Below are 21,318 nucleotides of genomic sequence, written 5' to 3' on the forward strand. Positions count from 1 at the left end.
AATGACATTTCACACATTATAAACATGCAAAGGAAATCACATAAGTTCTGATACATACTGAAATAAGCAAAAAATGCAAAGGAATTACTTTTTGCTTGTCAGACATGATGGTCCAGAGATCTGTGTTATGTATGCCAAGATCTTGCTTCAATGCAGTCAAGAACCATCTCCAGGCTTTTGTATCTTCACTTTGCACTACTGCATGAGCCACAGGAATTATGCAATCATTAGGATCCATTCCTACAGCACTTAAAAGCACACCTCCATATTGTGTCTTCAAGTGACAGCCATCGAGGAAAATGATAGGCCTACAAGCAGATAAGAAGCCCCTTTTGCATGCATCAAATGAGAAGTAACATTTTTGAAATTGCCCCTCTTCTGAAAGTTCAACAAAGAAAGTGCTACCAGGATTAGATCTCCTCAGCTCATTTGCATAGTCCCACAACAAGTTGTATTGTGCAATCTCATCACCATATATCATATCATATGCAATCTTCCTAGCTCTCCCTAACTTGCCCCTTTTAATTGTCATATTCCAATCTTCTTGCACAAAACCTGCTAAGGCCTTCAATGAAATCCTCTCACATGCCCTAATCTTGTCGACAAATTTGTGAGCAATATACCTAGCTGTAAAGGCTGTAACTTGCCACTTCTTCTCACAAGTATGCTCACCATTGAATGTCTTCACCATTATCGAATTTGTCCTATTATCACAAGATGCATAAAGATACCATGGGCATCCTTTCTCACACTTTGCACCAAGCCTTGTTTTGTCATTCTTTGGGAATGTGATGTTCACTCTCTCTTTGCAACTGTACTCTCTAACTGCTTTCCTCAAGAGCTCGACTGAAGAGAACAATTGGCCTGCATGGAACTTGGGCTCATGCATATCAGCAGCTGTAAATGATTTGAAATTGAATTTCATTTCATCTTGATCTGAATCTGGAGCATCCAATTCCTCATCTTCAAAGTTGCACTCTTCCACCACCTTCTTCCCTTTCCTATCTTGCAGAGGGTGTAGCTGCTCCTGCAACAAATCCTCATCCCCATCCTCCAAGTCATAGTCACTGTCAATAATTTCAGGAATATAATCACTGTCAGAAGTATCTGAATCTGCATACTGTTCTTCCTGCTCTTCTATATGTTGTTTTCTTGGTCTCAGTCTGTCAAAGAATTGGTCATGACTCTGAATTTCATGACTTTCATCCACAACACTACAAGATGTGTTGCTTTCATTGACATCTCTGTTATCATTTGCATTGCTTGACTTCTTCATTGGACTGAAAACAACTGGCATTTGTGTTACTGGATTAGCCACAACATCATCCCATCCAGCTCCTCCTCCAGAAATATGGCTGTCCAAATGATCGAGGTATATCATTTGAAATTGGTGCCCTCGATTAAGCGTTAGATACATACAATCTACGTCAACATCATTGGACAAAAGCCTGGCACCACCTTCATTTAGCTGACAACCAGGGGGCAACCAATACATATTGATTCTACCTCTCTTTTCATAACCCAAGTGCTCAACTAATTCTTCAAACAATTTGTAATATGCACTCTCCACCTGACAGTAATCATAGCAAACCTTTTTGCCATCCAAATAACACATATTCTGCCCACTGCCAAAGAAAAATCCTCCATGGATTACCTCAACAGTGAACAATCGAGAATCCTTTGCTGCAAACAAAAATCATTGAAAGTTCAATCTTTTTGTCGTACTTTACCCAAACCCTAACAAATTTCCATCCAAAGTGCATGAAATTGGCGTAAACAAATGAGATTATATGTGCACACAACCTAATTAGAACTAAAATTGTAGATTTCAGGCACAAAACCATCTCTACGTTCTTGGGCGACGAATCATACCGTACGTTGGAGCCGCCTCGCCGTCGGGCCGCCGTCGCGGGCCCTCCATCGCCGCTGAATCCCGTCCTACAGGTTGCGGCGCCGTCGCAGTCCCTTCCACCACCGCAGCAACTACCATCGAAAGGCCATCAGGTCGCAGATCATCCGCCGCCGCACCCTATCCCACTACTCTGCTTCCTGCTCTGTTTTCGGTTCGTGGACACACGAAGGATCGAGAAAAGACAGCGAGACGGGGATGGGGGGCAAGGGGTGGGCTCCGCGCTGACTGGTGGGCTCCCTTCTGACGAGCGGGCCAGGCGCTGACGTGTCATACGGGCGTATCCTATGTACGCACGCGACGTGTAGACGCAGGACTGGCCGTCCAACATCCAGGACCGTATTGGGGACGTATTTCCCCGTATCAGGACCGTAATGGATCAGTTCTCAACTTCCGGGGCCGAGTTGGACATCGCCGCAACTTCCAGGATGATACGTGCAATTATCTCTACAGCTGACTAGCATGGAACTCCAACACATACACACACGCGACACACTTTTTCTGTACACGTCGTCGACCATCCATCACAAAACCATTGTAACTCATGCCAAATACAATCGCCATCAATCGATCTGCATCGTGACGTGTACGTGTGTGTGCCTGCTAGTCCAAGCTAGCTAGCTCGGCTAGAATCGATCAAGCTTCCTACGTGAGCATCGTTTCTACGTCCAGCCCGGCGTACTAAGTTACCAAGCGAGTTTTTGTCTTTCTACACGGACGCGGCTCGCGTACGGCCCACACATTGACATGTGGGCCGTGACCCACCCGTCAGCGGCCCAACGGCAGGGGGGCGTACGTCAGGGGACCGGCTCCTACACGTGTTGCTGTCGCCAATAGCACCGGCCAGGAACCTCATCGAAGTACTTCGTACAGTAGCATCGGCATACTGTAACCTTAGCCAACATACATGAGGGTAAAAAAGTTTTTTTACATGTAAGTTAACAACGCTAGACGGAAAAATGGATGGAAGTGCTATAAAGGGCATAAAATTTAGAATCGATGTTATTTAAAAAAGAAAAAAGTTTTCAATGTCAAATAGGGAAACAAAATTTAACACAGTGTTAAATAAGGAATTCTTTCAATTTCCCTCATAACATGTGCCCCATTCAACCGGATAGCATCAGGCTTATGCCACAAGTTCACTACATCAGAACAGTCCATTTGCATGATAATATGTTCATTCCCAAAATACTATCTAACGAATTTCCATGCTAGAGCAAATCAACATCATCACAAGGTGGTGCAGTCAAGAGTTGGGTGAAACTGGCATACCATTGCACACATGAAACCCCTTTGTCGGTTTCATACTTCTCTACTTGTGCTTGAGGCTGGACACCATCCATTTATTTTGTTGCACACCAATCTTTTTCTTTGGCTGCCAATGAAAATTATAGTAATTTGCTACCCCTCGTCGCTTTCCTCTGCTTTTCGCCGCCATAGCTTAGCCCCCGTCCGCCGAATCTGCTACTGGTTGGAGCATCTCTTGCAAATCCGGTATATCCCTGTCCTATAAAATATACCGCAAAATGTCTTCTAGGAGTTTCTAGGCTGTCTTTTAGGAGTTTTTAGGCTGCGATATGTGCGAGAGCAGAACAAATCCCCGTAAATTGTTGACAGAACAACATAAAGCCCCCTGGACTCAATACAAACTGCAATTGGGACATTTGTCCCGGTCGAGCTCTCGTGCAAGATCTGCCATGGGCAGGGAGGTCACAGCTCCGCCACTCGCTGCCGAACCACCACGAAACCACCGCCCACACGCCATCGCCTCTCCAGCCTCGGCTACGGCCAGCGGCCAGAGCTCGCGTCTCTCGCAGCAATGCCTCCTTGCGCGGCAGCAGCTCGAGCAGCGACGGCAGGTGGATATAGCAGATTCGGCCCCAACTATGCAGGAGCCCGCATTTTTTTTTACAAACAAGTGATTTTCCAGTATGTTTGCGCGCTGCAACTCCTCTTCACAGACATTTCCACGGCATAGTTCCGGGCTTGGTTGCGTTCTTTTATCTCTCCGATAGAAAAAAGAATGGATATACTCAAACACGTGCTTCTACGTCCATTAAGATAAATATATAATTCCAAACAAGACAAACACATATATACTTCACCTCAGAAAGTGGGTTAAGCCTAGCATACATGCACAAACAATGATTGGATTTCTAACCCCACTAATAAATTAGGATTTCTTAACCAACCAGGAGAGATGATACTACAGAGACAAAAATTTCAGAACACTTATAGGCACCAGCACAATAAGAGCAACATTGACCACCTTCTGCATGTTATGCAGCCTCCTGTGGAAATTTGCCAAGTCCTCCTTGCAACGCCTGCAAAGAGCCAATGTGTTAGAAGATACAAAGTTACCTATTATTATTTTTCACAACTTACACACAAGTATTATTACATATTGTTCTGCAACTAGGTTTATCTTAGAAAAAACACATATGAGCACTACTTTGCGTCTAAAAAACTAGAGTAGCCTTGCTCAATAAACATCGTCCAGCAACAGTACTAGTAGGGTAAAAAGGCTCGTTCAGTTGTATACTGTATTAAGGAATTTACCTCTCAACTAAATCCATATCATCCAAATTCTTGGATATATCCTTCATACTCTGGTCAAACTCTGCAGTCATGTGCTTTATTTCCTCGCGCTGATTGGCCAGCGTTTTATCATCATCAGAATAAACCACTTGACCCCCCTATAAAAATTTGAAGGACATGTGTTACAAATGCTGGAAATTCATAAAGAAGTTGCAATACAGTGAATACATCACGGATGCCTCTCAAGGCGGATGAAAGATGCAATAAATTCTTTTTTGTCTTGGTCTACCGCCAAATCTAAATAAGTGTAAACACTAGTGACTTAATAAAGGAACATCTCACCATCCGAACATCCACTAAAAAGTAGTACTCCCTCCGTCCCAAAATTCTTGTCTTAGATTTGTCTAAATACGGATGAATCAAGTCATGTTTTAGTATTAAATACATCCGTATCTAGACTAATCTAAGACAAGAATTTTGGGACGGAGGGAGTACAAGGGTGATTGATTTCTCTAAAAAGATGATACTAGAGGGGGGAAAGGCGCAAAACCGCACCAGCTGGGATCAGATCTAACTTGGGGTGACTGATTTCTCTAACAAGTTGTAAATTAGATGAAACTGGAGAAAAATTAGAGCAAAACCGCACCAGCGGGGATCGGATCTAACATGGATTGCGAGAAATCGAACAGAGCTACTTACCGTGCCACCGTGGGACATGAGGCGAGAACCCGCCGCCGGCGAGAGCGCGTGGACCGGCCCCATACGGGGGGCCACCGGCGGCGACCTGGCACCGAGGGCCGGCAACTTCCTGACGAGGGAGCGCAGCGCCATCAGGTCTAGCGGCGGCGGCGGCGGCGGCGGCGGCGGATTCTAGGGCTGGCTGGCTGGACTGGTTTCGTTTATCAGGGAGGAGATACGAACAGAGATATATATATGCCAAGAGTGAACGGGCAACTCGATCCCGATAAAGAAATCTTCTGAAGTGCAATAATTAGAAAAGGAGTTCTCATTGAAAAAAGAAACAAAAAAGTTATCGTAGAAAAAAAGATAGAAAGATACGTGCCTTAAGCCGACCGTGCGGCGGGACCATCCACATCAAAAACATCACGGTCGGCTTAAAAAAGATAGAAAGTTATCGTAGAAAAAAAGACGAAAGAAACCTTTTTAAGCCGACCATGCGGCGGGGCCGTCCTCATCAAAACTCGCCGTCTACATCTAGCCAACTCTGCTCCCGCGTCGCCGGCAAACCCTAGCCACCACCACCACAGCGAGATGGGGCTCTTCTCCGGCGCCGGCAGCAGCAAGGCCAAGGGCAAGGCTTTCGACGTCCCCTTCCCATCGGAGCTCCTCCCGCCTCTGCCAGCACCGGCTCGCCGGCAGAGGCAGCACGTGAACATGCCAGTGCATCAGGCGGAGTGGCATTGGCAGCACCGCGCGCCTCTGTCGAACCCCGACGTCATCCTGGCGCACGACTGGCATCTGGATCCGGAGAGGATCCCAGTGCCGCCGGTGCCGCGGTTGGCTAGGGCGCACGCGGAGGAGGTGCGGCGCCGGTGGGCGCTGCTGACGCCGGAGCAGCGTCGCAACGACACCTACGCCATCGACTCGCCAAACTGGAAGCGGTGGTTCGCCTTCGAGCACGAGGAGGCGAGGCGCCGCGGCGTGCACGAGGTCGACCGCAGCCTGCCGCCGCCCCTGCTCGTCGTCCGCAAGGAGGACCAAGCGGCGGAGGACGCCTACCAGGCGGCCCCTCCGGCGATCTACCGCGAGAGCGAGGAGGACGAGCGGTGCAGGGTGGAGACGGCGGAGAAAGAGGAGGCCCGGTACGAGACGGCCATGGCGCAGGCCATTGCCCTCTCTGTGGCCGGCGACTACATGGTGCCGCCGGTGGCCCCGCCGCCCCGCCCCGAAGCCGCGTCAAGGCCGAGCAGGAGCCCGAGCCGGAGCCGTCCTCGATCGAGCGCTACTCCTGGACGGGAGTACTGTGTGAGTGGGTGTCCGCGCCACCGGTTTGAATGGGGGCGACACCGGCGCAGGAGGCGGCCTACCTTGAGATGTGGCGCCAACGACGACTGGCCGAGGAGCGTCGTCGCGGCAAGTACGAGGAGATGCTCGAGCATGACCTTGAGGAGAAGCAGCGCGAGGCTGAGGAGGAGACGCGCCAGGCTGCGGCTGCATAGATGGCCGCACAGCCCCCCGCGCTGGCACTGCCCACGCCGGAACAACTGCATGCGGCCTACATCGCCGCCGCCTGAAACACGGCGTTCCCCTAGGCCGACCCTGCACCGACGCTCATTGACCCCGAGGAGGACGACGGCACCTAGGGTTGTGCGCTCCCTCGTAGTTTAGGTAGTTTTTATTTTTCTTAAATGCTAATGTGGACGCGTGGACACTGGCCGGCCTTCGTGGCCGACTGTAATGTTTAATTAATGTTTTTTTTTTAAATATGCATGCGTTCTTTTTTTCTAACGCCGTCAAAATGGATCGGGCTAGCTTTGGACGCACGTACCGACCCAAACGCGAAAGCGGACGTTCGTGCCCGCCTCGCCGACCCAAACAGACAAATAGCGGACAAAATTGTCATCAAACGTTGGTCCGTTGGAGTCGCTCTTACGACATGTGGTATAATACTGTACGTCCGGCTCCACCAATTTGCTTGCCGTGAGGCCAACTCCACCGCGCGACCCTATCCTTTCCGCCCCCGTCCGTTTGGGGTAAAAGGGACAAAAAACGCGGCCCAGCGCGCGGGAGCAAACGGACATTTGTCCGCTTTGTGTCCGCTTTCGACCCATCCCCGGCCCAAACTTGCGCTGGTTTTGGGGTGAAACGGACAGCGCGCGGACGGGCGGGACGCGCGCGCTTGTCCTCCCCTGGCCCGCCTGTCGGTGGGAGAAACCAACCCCCCCCCCACGGCCATTTGGCGCCATTTCCCTCAAACCCTCCCACGTCCCTCCCGCCGCCCCCCCTCTCTCCCCCGTCCATGGCCGACGCCCCGCCGAGTTTCGGCGGCCTGGCCGTCGACCCGACCGCAAAGGTGAGGAAGAAGGCGGCTAAGAAGCCGCGGTCGGAGTACACGCCGGAGGAGATCGCCAAGTTGGACGCGGAATCGGCGAAGAGGAGGGAACGGAGAGCGGCCGTCAAGATGAATGCCGCCGCGGCCAAGTTCGCCGCCCAGCGCGAGGAGCTGGAGGTCGCTGCCGACGAGAAGGAGGACCTCGTCAACAAAGCGCACGCCATCCTCATGCTTGGCATGGGCCGTCCGGCGGGGTTCCATGCAGCGGCCGCCGGCCCGGCGAGCACAGGCTCGTCGGTCGCCCGGCCTACGCACTGCCAGTCGCCGACGTCGCGCGTCGCGCCCATGTCGCCCGGCTTTCCTCCGCCCAGGCACGACGGCCAGACCCTTTTCTCGGCGTCGCCGGACGTGGGCTTGTTCGCGCCGTCCATACCACGCCCCGCGGCCGTCATCGACCTCAACGTGACGCCTGGGTCCAGCAGCGGCGGGCGGCCTTCCGTGGAGATGCAACGAAAGCAGGCGCGTGCACCGTTCACGGGCACCATGCCGGCCCCCCGCGTGTTGTTTGAGGAAATGCCAACCTCAACGCCGACGGTGGACGACCCCTTCTACAACCAGTACATGGAGGACGTGATCTTCCAGGGTGGGCATGGACGTGCTTACGATCCCGATGAGACCCAAAGAGACTTGTTGTTGTTGATCGTGTTCACTTGTTGTTGATCATGTCGTAGGCATTTCAATCTTTGGAGGCATTTAAGGCCCGGCACAATGACAAGCCATTCACTCTTACGCATTGTTGGACGATCATCAACAATTGCCCCAAGTTCAAGGATCAATATCGTAAACTTCAAAGGAAAAGAGGCAAGAAGACTGCCAAGTTCGCCGGAGGTGGGGATGGCGAGGCGTTGAGGCCGAGGGGCAAGACCAACTCCAAGGTGGGCGACATCCGTGACGCCTCATCCATGGCCTTGCATGAGACATTGCATGGCATGATGTCACATAAGGATGTGAGGGACGAGAAGAAGCGGCAAAGCAAGGACGAGCAAATGAAGCAATACCTAGATCTCCAAAGACAGAAGCTTGAGATGGAGGAGGCGGCCAAGAAGAGGAAGATAGACATGGAGGAGGCGGCCCGGCAAAGGCAGCTCGAGATGGAAGAGGCCGCCCGGCAAAGGCAGCTCGACATGGAAGAGGCCGCCCGACAAAGGCAGCTCGAGATCGAGGCCGACAACGTCAAGGCCAGGCAGAGGCAGCTCGACATCGAGGCCACCAATGCCGCCACCAAAGCAAAGGAGGTGGCCCTAGCGATCATGAGCGTGGACTTGTCGAAGATGAGCGACAAGACAAGGGCCTGGTTCGAGGCCAGGCAGAAGGAGATGCTCGACGCCGAAGGCCTGAACTAGGTCGTCCGATCGGCGTGGCCGTTCTTTTTGGAGGCTGGCATGGTTGCCGCCCGCCCGCTGGGCCGCTGACATGGGCGCCGGTGAAAAAACATTCATTTTGGAAGCCGGCTGTGTTGCCGGCCGCTGGCTGTGTTGCCGGCGAGGACAACTATTCATTTTGGAGGCTGGTTGTGTTGTCGGCCGCTGGCTGTGTTGCCGGCGATGGTCGTGTAGGCCGCTGGCTTTGTTGCCGGCGTGAACTGGGGCTTGGCATTTGAAACGTCCCTTTTTTTAAAACTAGACGCGGACACGATGGGGCAAAAGGATGCGTCCGCGCGCTGGGCGCATGGCCGACGCATCCCAGGACAGGCCCGGACACGACCCCAAATCCCTACCCAAAGGGACAAAATCCGGACAAAACGGACGTCCGTTTGGGGTCGCGCGGTGGAGTTGGCCTGAGACTTTCTCCAACATGCTAAAGTTTCTGCATCAGTTTAACGATCTTGCATCCCTAGCGGTCCACCAACGCCATCCAACATTCTGGATGTAGTTTTGTAGGCGTATTGATCATCTCCCATGCTTTAAACGAACGAGTTTGTCGTATATGTCTAATAATCGTTTTCACACACTTCTGGTCGATAGAATTAAGCGAACCATCTTTGTATGTCTATATAGTGATTTCGGGAGGAGCCACATGTGGAGAAGTTGGCCGCAATGATCAACACTTGCAATGACCTTAAAAATTCGTATGAAGTTTTTAATTTGGTAATTTACACCACATGACTGTCATTCATTTGCAGCCTGATGAGATCTCATATTGTTGATTCATATGGCAGATTGTTGAGGACTTAGCTGAAGGCAGGCTTGAGACTACTGAAAAAGTGTTGGTGTGATTCAGTGATCCCAATAATTTTTCTGATATCAATGTTATTCGAGGCTCTTAATTTCAAACATACTCCAGTAATTAACTATTGAATATAGAAGATTTTATTATTGACTAGGATGCCTGGTTGGGTATAACCGAATATAGGATGAGCTTGTGTACAAGCCGCTCGTGGCATAGAGGCTTGAGAAATACGATGGATTGCATTTAGTTTCTCTTTACTGTAATTTTGTTGTGTTGCCTTCAAGGTTAAAGATGAGCTTTGTATTTTGTTACAGATATAGCACTTGTGTGTACCATGGCTTCATTGCATATTGACTTCAACAAATATGAAAGTCATTTATTTCTAACCTGCTATGCAACAAGGATTGCAACGCTTTGCAGTCTCTTAGGCTGTTGAGGGGGATGGAGGAAACTGAAGGCGCTAACAATTCCTGTTTGAAGGTCATCACGGACCTAAAAATTTGTTGGAAAAGATCTATTATGATGCTATAGAAGTTGCAGATAAGGATCTTCTCCCCTTTTGCATTGGGTCTGAAAGCAAGGGCATGTACTATACAATGTATGAAATATATTATTTTCTCTTCTACGTTTGTTGAATGAATTGCTACGAAGTTTATGTTAACAGATTTGTTTGCTTTTTCCTTTTTAAGAATCAGTTATTTTTGTAAGCACCACTGAGCCTACCATGCAGACCATCTTGGTGTTTTACCAACAACAGTGAACATGTTTGTCCTCTTTCTCAACTTCTTTTCAACAATCAATAGCACAAATAGATATGCTTTTACCTATATAACCTCTGTTGTTGTTCCTCATCGATCTATTAATATGCATAATGCCACCCTTATCTATAATTATCTGTTTTTTACTACTTTCTCTGTTTCAAAAATCGAGTACTCACCAGAAACAACAAATATGCTAAGCAAGGAAGAGGCATGCGCTACCTGACAGCGTCCACCTTCTACTCAAGGGATATAGCACTACCATTTAGCACAGACTGTTCCAGGAGAAACAGTAATCATGAATAGAGACAGTAACCAACACTAAGTACTCATTATTTCGATATGTGACTGAATTTTCCTATCACCACTCTTACAATACTTGGCTTGCTTCCGGCCTTTGCGCCATTGGCGCAACGGGTCATCTAGTACATTTAAAAAACGAGGAGAAATGAAAGAAATGGTGAGTACTGACAAATGTGTCCAATGTCTAAAGATACCAATCACAATCACAATTCTCTCAGGTATCTCATATACATGTAATGATGAAAATAAATCAATATGTACAAAGAAAATTCCCTTTGCGCTAGGTAACACGATCCCTTCAGTTCTCAAGTAAAAGAAAGCTTCTCAGTCTATAAATAGAAAACTATCAAATGGGGGCTACTGCTACCAAAGGCATGTCAATCGATACTCGAGGATCTATGGGCAAGAGCTGCAGCGTGTCGAAATGCATGGGCATGAAGATCGTGCCTTGGCACGAGGGTGCCGGTCCCAACGTTTTGATCAAGTGGGTAATGCTAAGTTAGTAGGAATCAAGGCTTTGGTGGTGCGGCTTGCCGCGCATTACCCGCCAAACGACATGCAACCAAATATGAACAATCATTTTTAAATACAATAGAATGGAATAATATGCACAATGAACAACAAAATTATAAGCATTGGATTGGTTATTTATTTAGTCGGAAATAAAACCAAACTTTTCTCGAATGTAAGTGGTATAAGTAGAATAGTCGAGTACATAAAACAATCTTTATTTACAAAAAAAAAAAGAATAATCAAATGCAATACCTGACAGCAAACTATAAGCATCAATCCAAGAACCATTACATAAGACCTAAACATTGTATCTATAGTTCCATGCTAATTTTCTGTATATCTTAAGCACATGGAATGTTCAATGCAGACACATAAATTGTTAGGTGCTCTGAATATGACCAAATCATCTTTTCGAGGCAAAAAAATGCATCTATAACAGTAATGGCTTGTGCAAGGAAGGTGAAAACAAAGCATGACCGCCAAGATTAAAAAATTGAATATGAAATCCATTATAATATACCATCCATATTGAATAATTTTAGGCGTTTAAAAAAAAAGGATCGTGGCTTGGCGCGAGGGTGCCAGTCCCATCGTTGTATGTGTGAAGTGATTAAAATTTAATTAGATAAGAGTTGATTCTATTTGTACCTCTTTGAAAAAAATAGAAACCAAGCTACAAACACAATCATTTGGTACCTTGACTACATCCCGGCATAACTATGTCTCAGGAATGTTCAAGGTCCAAACCGAAAACAGTAGAAACAAAAAACAGAGTTTGTTGGGCACCAATTATATTTTAGCACAAAATACTAATAAACAGTATCTATGCAGATTAGTTAGGAGCCCAGGAAGGCACTACAAACAGCACACATCAGCAGATTGCATTCGCTGTGTTATGCGGAAACTTGCTAGCAGTCATGCACTCCTGTAACCAACATGTATATCTATAGATGTTTTCCATTTGTCACATCTGTTATGGTAAATGTCCTAAAGCTGAACATATTTGAAGCCTGTACATCCATTTGACTGATCAATTTTCATGCGATATAGCGTTACATCTTGTTAGAAGCAGCAAATAAATGTATGTGCTAGTAGGTAGCATACCTAGGGAGAAAATAAACAATCCTTTACTGAATTACTTATATAGCTAGCCATTAATATGTATATAACCTTTACTTAGTTTTCTTAGCCATCATGCTCAGAGGTCCTAAACATGTCTTATATATCAATTAGACCTGCAGTTAGACAGCAAAGCGAATCAAGCAAGCAAACAAACTAAAACTAAAACAAAAATATTGGCATGAGCTCAGAAAAATGAATCAGAACCTCTGTGTGTGTGTGACAGAGAGAGAGAGGGAGAGAGAGAGAGAGAGAGAGAGAGAGAGAGAGAGAGAGAGAGAGACCTGAGAGCACGATAGAGCGCATCCAGGTACTCCTTCCACTTGCTCCTGCCTAATCAAAACATCGAAGGATTTGATCTTTGATTAGTTCTACGGAGAAGACCGGACGTTAGAAGTAACCAGAAAAAAGAATCGACCATTGAGTCGTTGAGAGTCAGGACGGAAAATAGTACCTGCAACTTGGGACTTCAGTTGCTCCTGCTCGAGGACGCGGGACAACATGGTCAGGCCATAACGCAGCAAGGACTCCCAATTGAGATAACCAAACTTAAGAAGTAACCAGAAATCGTTATATTTTTCTAAGCCAAAAAAGGTGCACAATCAGAACCATGATTCACTATCATAGGATATGCACACAAAACGGACAGATACCACACTGGAAGCTGCAGTCCCACCTTAAATAACAAGAAAAGATAGTAAGAATAATCTTGTGAGGAAATAGGGAGCACACAATCGATGAGTTCATTTGTCAAAACAACAGAAAAATGTACCCAAAGTGGGTGGTGTCCATGCTCATCACAAGCTGAAATATAGCCTCACATGAAGCCTCAACCACTCCGACAACGTATGCTTGCTATGTAACCATGTACAGGGCAACTATCAACTATCGATCGATCCATTAAATAGAGATTTCATAATCTGGAACAATAGTTACTTCATCAATCAGTATATATCAGGAAAAAACATAGGAACAGTACACTTTCTACCAAAACATATGTGCCCTCTAAAATCAGACATGCAAGTATAAAGTATATACACCAGTACACCATGGCTGCCGAAGATGTTCAATCATACTCTGAAAGCAAAACACGTGTTCAAACGAGTACTGAAAAAAGGATCTCACCTTGTTCCAATAGAACATGTAGTGATCCATAAACATAGTGGCAAACCTGCAATGCACAAAAAAGATGGAATGGTTAATAAATGTGCCGATCATTCTGAAGCTAGCTATCATGCTGAAGATAGAGAAGGAAGGTGACAGCGGGTAAGGAATGCTACCTTGGTCTGAAATAAAATAAAATAAACATTTAGAATATGAGATACTATTACCATAGAGATTAGCTAGCTATCATGCAAGAATTTCAGAAAACAACAGGTGTAAGGAATGTGACACAGAAAGGCAAGACAATCATTGACCATGAAAGAAACAGATCTGTAACATATTCCTTTAACATGTCAATTTCTAATGATAAGATATGAACAATAATAACATGTAATGGCGCAATCGTCACCATGATCTACTCAAAAATTCATGCCCAGTGACAGAGGCCTCCTGAAGGATGGAGTATTCCCTGCAAATGTATAAGAACAAACATATATGCTTTCAGTTTATAGACCGATCCGGGGTAGCTATATAGCTGACTCAAATCCAGTAAGGCAAAGAAAAGAGCAAACAAACTGAAACTATTTATTCTCCAATATGTATTATTTAGCAGGCAAAAAATTACATAGATATACCAAGGTTATATTCATGACAGATGGAGGTATACATTATCAATTTTTCTCATCCCCTAATGCAAGAATGATTATTACACTTGTGGACAGAGAGTTGATGGCATACCTATGGGAAACTCTTTTGTTTCTACATGTGACAAATGCAAGCATTATGTTTGTGCAAAATATTTTAACATCATCCCCGATCTGAGAAAAATGCTAAATCACCAAGTAATTAGATGGATCTGTACCTGGGAAAGAACACAAACCATAAATTGTATGACCATGTCTATATACTGACCATTCATTCATATCGAATTACTTGTGGCAGCCCATTCATCTTTCGTTTCTTGCTTGGCTTGTTGCAAAAGTTTGGGATGTCTACGAGTGCACACACATTCCCCTCACAATTTCCTAAAAATAATTGACTAATTAAGGGCACAGCCAAAAATCTGCATTGGGGCATCAGGCAACACCCGTAATGTAGAGCTCTGCTTTTGAAAGTCAATTTCAGAGGAAACAGTGTAGGTCCATCATGAATCTGGAAAAATCCTTGCATCCAAGGGCGGAGAATGAACAGGGCAAAGCTAAGACTTCACAAAGATTACTTCTATTCCATTTGTACAATCTAATACTAGATGGCCAACACCTAAATTAGCTGGAGGCGGCTAAGCTGAATCACTTCATCTACTCACTTAGTTCCAAATGAATTGAGTTTAACAACCAATTATATTTCAAAGCAATCTAGTCAGATACCAAACCAAACACTGCTACTTTAGCCTAAAAAGGAAAACAGACCATAATATGCTATTGGAACCTACATCTGATCTACAAAAACATACACATGACCACCATTAACAAATTGGAGAGAGGAAAGAGACACCTGACATCTGAAACCAAAACAATAAAGAGAACAACTGAGATATAGGCATAACTCAAAACCAAAAACAATAGCCGTAGCAGTAATTGCAGACATAACCAATAATGTTGTCCTCCTGCATCACCACAAATTACCATCGTCACGCACGCGGTAACAATAGTTCAAATCGGAAATCCTTGGTTACAGGGGCCAAAATCATGGAAAGCAAAGGAGGAGAGTAGGGGGAGGCGGAGCGGGGGTGGGAGAGGAGGGTGGGGGGCTCATCGTGGCGGGGATCTCATGATGAGGCGGCGCCGGCGGCGGGGTAGAAGGGCGTGGTGCTCACCGAGAACACAGACTAAGGAGTGCTAGAGGGGTAATACACGAATGATGGTTGAAGTTGGCCACAATCATGATTGTAGGTTCTTATTGAAATAGAGAAACGAATTCAAATTCAGTTCGAATTGCAGCGGTAGTATAAACATTCGGAATGCACTAAAATGTTGGTATGAGTAGGTTACATGCATTATACAGCCAGCAAAAAAATTAATTGGACATAACATGGATTCATACTCTCTCTTTGTGTAGCTTTGAATAGCATTTGTATAGTAAAACCGGACAAAACTCTCTCTTTGTGTGGTGTGAATAGTTTTTATTTTTCGTTTTTTTTTCGTTGAGGGAAGTGTGAATTGATTTGGTACGTACAAGTACAATATTACACGTCAGGCTTATCCCTAAAATTCAACCCACGTCGTGTTATATCCCGAAAATTCAGATATCGTGCTCTCAAAACTGGCGCCTTCACAACCCGCGCCTTGCTATCCCGAAATTACAACGCGGGCGAAAACTCCCTCCAGCTGCCAAATCCCGACACGCGAAATCCCCCTTCTAACCCTAAGCCGGAAGGGCCGCTAGTTCAAATCGGTGGGGGTACTTTTTCACAGCCCTAGCTCAGCCCCTGTTGTCTTTTCTTGATCTTCATGTAATCATGTCTAAATTCAAACGAAATTTGAATTGAGGAATTTTCAAAGCCTCGGAAACCTTTTAAAAATGATCATTAAAATCTTCTCAAAGAAGCCCAAGAAAATGTTCCTTTTAAACCTCAAAAAATATTGGCAAGAATAAAATTCAAACCAATATTTTTCGAGGCTTTAAAATATTTATTTTAGGCCTTTGAATTAAGTCAATAACATATTTGAGTTGGACTTATTTCTGTTATATAAGAGATAAAGTTCAAATAATTTTTGTAAGTTGGAATGTGGCCTTGGAATAGTTTCCTGAGCTCACATAAAAATTTACAGAAAGTTCTAAATAATTTGATGCTTCAGATCAAATCTAACAAACTACAGAAAATAGAGAACATAAAAGAAATGTTAGAGAGAGAGGAACCTCATCTGGGCTTACCTGGCGACCCAGCAGAGGCCCAGCCCACTGGCCTCTGCCAGTCACTACCTACCTCCCGCCAGGAGGACAGCGCGTGTGTGGCCGCCGCGCGCGAGCACGTGCCCCACCACCTCCGCCCCGACACGTCTGGACAACGCCACGCATCACCCCTGACCCCCTCTCACTCTCTCTCTCTCTCGCTCGCTCGCTCATCCCCCTCCTCTGCTCTCTCTCCCTCTCACCACCGAACGCCACCGCCGCCGCCGTTCGCACCACCGCGGCCATCGCCTCTCCCTCATCATCTCGAGCGGTCCAGAAGCTCCGTCGTGTCGTCCTCGACCTCCTCGCTAAGCTACACAACGCCGGACGCCTCGAAGCACCGTCCCCGACCCCTTCTTCCTCATCGGGTTGCTGGAGATCCCTCTTGCCGCCCTGACTGCTCCGGACCGTCTCCGAGCTCGCCGACCTCCTCGTCCAACTCGCCGTGAGCCTCTAACCTCGTCCATCCCTCTCTTCTTCCCCGTAGGCCACCGTAGCCACCGGACCACCTACGCCCGAACCCGTCGCCACCTGCGCTCACCACCAACGCGACTCCGGGGACCAAATGGTCCGCCCGATGCGTCCAACCCACTCACCGCATCGCGTAGGCCCCCGCTAGCGCCTCAGCTCGCTAGCTCGAGCACCGCAGCACTACCGCGCTCACGCCCGAGCTCCGGTCACCGCGACCGAGCTCCTCGTCGTCGCTACCGGCCACCCTAGCTACAGACACAGCCACCGTTGGATGCGCCGCGTCGTGGCCGTTCCAACGGGACCAGCCTCGCTTGCTCCCGTCGCCGGAATCGCCGGAACGATGAACGCCGCCGCCTCTGCTTACGCCGACGTCAAGTCGCCGGCAGGTTTTGACCCAGTTGGCCGGGTTTGACCATCGTTTGACCCCCAGTGATTCACTGACGTGTGGGCCCGGCCCCTGCTAACTTTTTGTTAATTTAGTAACTAATTTTAGTTAAGCCACTGATTCACTAACATGCGGGCCCCGCCCGACTAATTAAACTAGGTTAGGTTTAATTTATATTAGGATTAGACACAGTCACCGACATGTGGGCCGAGGTCCTTAACTAATCTAGATTAGATTAGTGCTAATTAACTTAGGTTAGTTAGTTAGACACAGACATATGGGTCCCACTAGTCAGGTTTGACCAGGACCGACCTGTTGACCTGCTGACGTCACTCAGACGTCATGCTGATGCAGTAAAGAATTTTCTGGATTTAAAATAATTCAGGAAATTCGAGTAAATAGTTAAAACTTCTAAAAATCATAGAAAATAATGTGTAACTTAGAATGAAATAAATTATACATGAAAAATGATCAAAAAATCCAATCTTTCCATCTATACCATTTCCATAGATGTTTGAGCAACTTATGCCTTCTGATCAGGTCAAATCAATTAAATGGTATTTGAATAATCACATATGGAGTTGAATTTGAGTCTTTGATTCAAACCAACTTCATTTAATCTGGTTGCTAGTTGCATTAGCTCAAATCACATCATATTGCCATGTCATGATCATGCATCATATTGTCGCATTGCATTTATTGTGTTCCTTCTCTGTTGCCGGTATTTGTCCCCTCTTAGTAGACGTGGTTCCGACGATGAGTTCGATGACACCGATGAAGAGCTATACTATCTTCAGAAGTGCCAGGCAAGCAAAAACCCCTTGTTCATTCCGATACAATCCCACTCTCTCGCTCCTTCTCTCTTCTACTACATTAGGATAACAACGATTCAACTGTTACATGATGCGGTAGTTGAACCCCTTTCCTCTGCATGACCTGTCATTGCCACAGTAAATAGATGAAACCCCCTAGCATGAGTAGGAGTTGTTTGAGCCCTGATGTGCCTACTCGTTCATGCTTGTTTGTCATGCCTGCTACTGCTTAGAGTTGAGTCAGGTCTGATTCATTGGGGATGAATTGGAATGTGGTGAACATGTCCTACTATTGAGAGCTAAGTGTGTGAACATGATTTGGTAAAGGTAACGGTGAGAGGCCATGTAGGAGTACATGGTGGGTTCTCTCATTGAATTTGTCCTCAGGAATTGAGTTATGTGTTTGTGATCCATGAACAACTACTACCACGCATTGGGATGCTTAAGTGCCCCTCTCGACTTATTAACCGCCTCGATCTCTGTCCAGGAGTTGCAACTAGTTTCTGGTGTTTGTAGGTTGTGTTAGTAGTCTACCAAGTGGCACCCGGTACAGGTGGGCTTGAGACAGACTAGGCACCATGGCCGGGTGTACCAAGCGTCGCCCATTTGGTGGGCTTGGGAACCATGTACACATCGTTTGGGGCCGAGAGCGACACCCCGGCCGGATCTCCTTGTGGATGGAACTCAAATAGGCGATAAACCTGGATTAGAGACTTGTGTGGTTAGTCAGGTCATGGCCGACACCCTCGCCAGGCTTCCGCTTGAAGGTTGCCGAGATACATGACGTGTACATGGCGGTAAGTGGCGAGAGCGTGTGTGAAGAAGTACACCCCTGCAGGGTTAACATCATCTATTCGAATAGCCGCATCCACGGTAAAGGACCTCTGGGTTGCCTTACAGTTCATAGACAAGTGAAAGTGGATACTCTAAAATGCGCAAGATAAGCGTGAGTGCTATGGATGGTGTTCTTGTAGGGAGACGGGAGCGGGTCCATAGTGGCGTATTGATATGGTGAATATGTCGACTCATGTGCGCCACCTCAAAAGAGTTACCAGCAGTCATAGTACAGGATAGCCACTGAGTCAAAGCTGGCTTGCTGAAGTTAAACTCCACCACCCCTTTGTTGACACTGATGCATATGTAGCTAGTTCTGATGTAAGTCTTGTTGGGTACATTTGTACTCACGTTTGCTTAATTTATATTTTTGCAAAGAGACTTCAGTCTCACTAGTAGATCCGCGTGGACTTTGATGTTTAGCTTTTTACCTCAGCTATGGTCTTGTGCCCTCGGCAGGGTCTTGTAGATAGTCAGGCTTCGCAGCCTTTTCATTTGTAGTTGTTTGTACTCATACAAGTTGAGCTTCTGGTTGTGCTTGTTGCTAGTATGACTTGAATGCTGGGTCATCAGACCCATGTTTGTAATATCTGACTCTTCGGAGCCTAATGAATAAATACTTTGAGTTGTAGAGTTTTGTTGTGATGCCATGTTGTATTTTCACATATCGAGCATATTGTGTGTATGATTTGAAATGCTTGGTATGTGTGGGATCCGACAACCTAGTTGTTTGTCCTTGGTAGCCTCTCTTACCGGGAAATGTCTCCTAGTGCTTCCACTAAGCCATGGTAGCTTGCTACTGCTCCGGAACACTTAGGCTGGCCGGCATGTGTCCTTCTTCGTTCATGTGTCTTTCCCCTTCGGGGAAAGGTCACGTGGGGTCTACCGGAGTCCTGTTAGCCTGCTACAGCCCGGATTCTCCGGAGTCCTGTTAGCCCAGCTGCTACAGCCCGGATTCACTCGCTGATGACCGACACGTTCGTTGTTGGGTCATGTATGCCTGTCCCTATAAGTTAGTGCCACTTTGGGTTTACAACTAGTCATGTCGGCCCGGGTTCTCTATTATATGGATGCTAGCGACACTATCATATACGTGAGCCAAAAGGCGCAAGCGGTCTTGGGCCAGGTAAGGTGGCACCCGTGGGAATACCGTGCGTGAGGCTGCAAAGTGATATGATGTGTTACATGCTAGATCGGTGTGACTTAGGATCGAGGTCCAGACAGCTTTGGTATCAGAGCCTGACTGCCTGTAGGATTACCAAGCCAAACTGGTCGAAGTTGAGTCTAGAAATTCTTTAGTTATGTAAGGGAATTGATTGTGGAAGGGAACGTAAGGATCTTTTTTCTCCTTTACCTTATACCCTTCTGATCCAAGTCATCTTATCCTTCCTACGGGGTTAAGGAACTAGGCTTTTTATTCTTTCTATCAGGATCACGTGTTACTAATCCATAGACTTATAGGATTGATGGATTCAAGCCTCAGTTCAGTTCCTATTACTTCCGTGTGTTCATAGCTGGCCTCAGAACCTTGATATTGCTATGTTAAGTGGTTATGCCACCATTTTTCAAGATGTCTCAAAGCTTTTTGAGCATTTACAGCCGTTATGCTGTCCGAGTCATCCCAGGTCTCTAAATAGTCTGATGCATTTGCAAATTTTTCCTCCCTGTCCTGATGTCCTTTTAGGCCAGATTAATCACACTAATCGTGTGTTGAGGCACTCCATTGCCTCGACATATATGTTGAAGCTATTATTATTACACTAGGATATTTTATAGAACCACCTAGTAATCCAGCCATGCCTTGTATTCCCAGTGTGATAATTCTGGCCATCATTCTCGAAAGCATCTTGTGATGCCATTTAGTTAGTAGGCATTCTATTCCTGGGTTTTTGAACCCGAGATTCACTCTACTTACTTCCTGTTGATAGTGTTTGCTCGTTCCTTCAGGGTATTAGTAACCTTTGTGATAGTCTTTGAGGTCCGTGGTATTTCCTTCTTCCAAATACCATGAACTGCTTATGGCAGAAGTTCTTTTGAACCAAAAGATCACAACCAGAGTGCTCTTGATGAGTTCTGTGTTTTGTGACTCTATCAATCCTACCCTTCTGCATGGGTTATCCGAAAGAAATATGTTGAACTCGTTCGACATGCTAATCTATGCATCCACAACTCAGAAAATCGTATGTCCCTTTGAGTTGTCCCTCTTTGGTTGTTACCTAACCTTCTTCTGTCAATTGTTGGTCAAGAGTAGTTGTGCATTCGTGTTATCAATGCCTATTATTCTCGTGGTCCGTCAATCCGTTCCATCCCAGAATAGCTAGGAGAAACAAACTTCAGTACCTTATCCATCTCGAGGATTGGGTCAAAGTAGTTGTGCTCTGCAGATCAAATGCCAATCCATCTTTTTATCTGTTCTACCCTGGAGTATTACACCACCA

The 21,318-nt window shown here is 46.5% G+C and overlaps 1 protein-coding gene across 1 annotated transcript; it reads right to left on the reverse strand.

Moving 5' to 3' along the window:
* Positions 1 to 3,939: 3,939 nt before the first annotated feature.
* On the reverse strand, positions 3,940 to 5,339 carry LOC119352806. The gene is made up of 3 exons (XM_037619387.1): positions 5,147 to 5,339; positions 4,469 to 4,605; positions 3,940 to 4,233 (listed from the first exon to the last, which is right to left on the reverse strand). Exons 1-3 carry the CDS (start codon positions 5,276 to 5,278, stop codon positions 4,116 to 4,118), a joined length of 387 nt encoding a protein of 128 aa, XP_037475284.1. The 5' UTR covers positions 5,279 to 5,339; the 3' UTR covers positions 3,940 to 4,115.
* Between the last annotated feature and the right edge of the window lie 15,979 nt (positions 5,340 to 21,318).

The sequence above is a fragment of the Triticum dicoccoides genome, chromosome 2A (assembly GCF_002162155.2).
Source record: "Triticum dicoccoides isolate Atlit2015 ecotype Zavitan chromosome 2A, WEW_v2.0, whole genome shotgun sequence".
Taxonomy (NCBI): Eukaryota; Viridiplantae; Streptophyta; class Magnoliopsida; order Poales; family Poaceae; genus Triticum; species Triticum dicoccoides.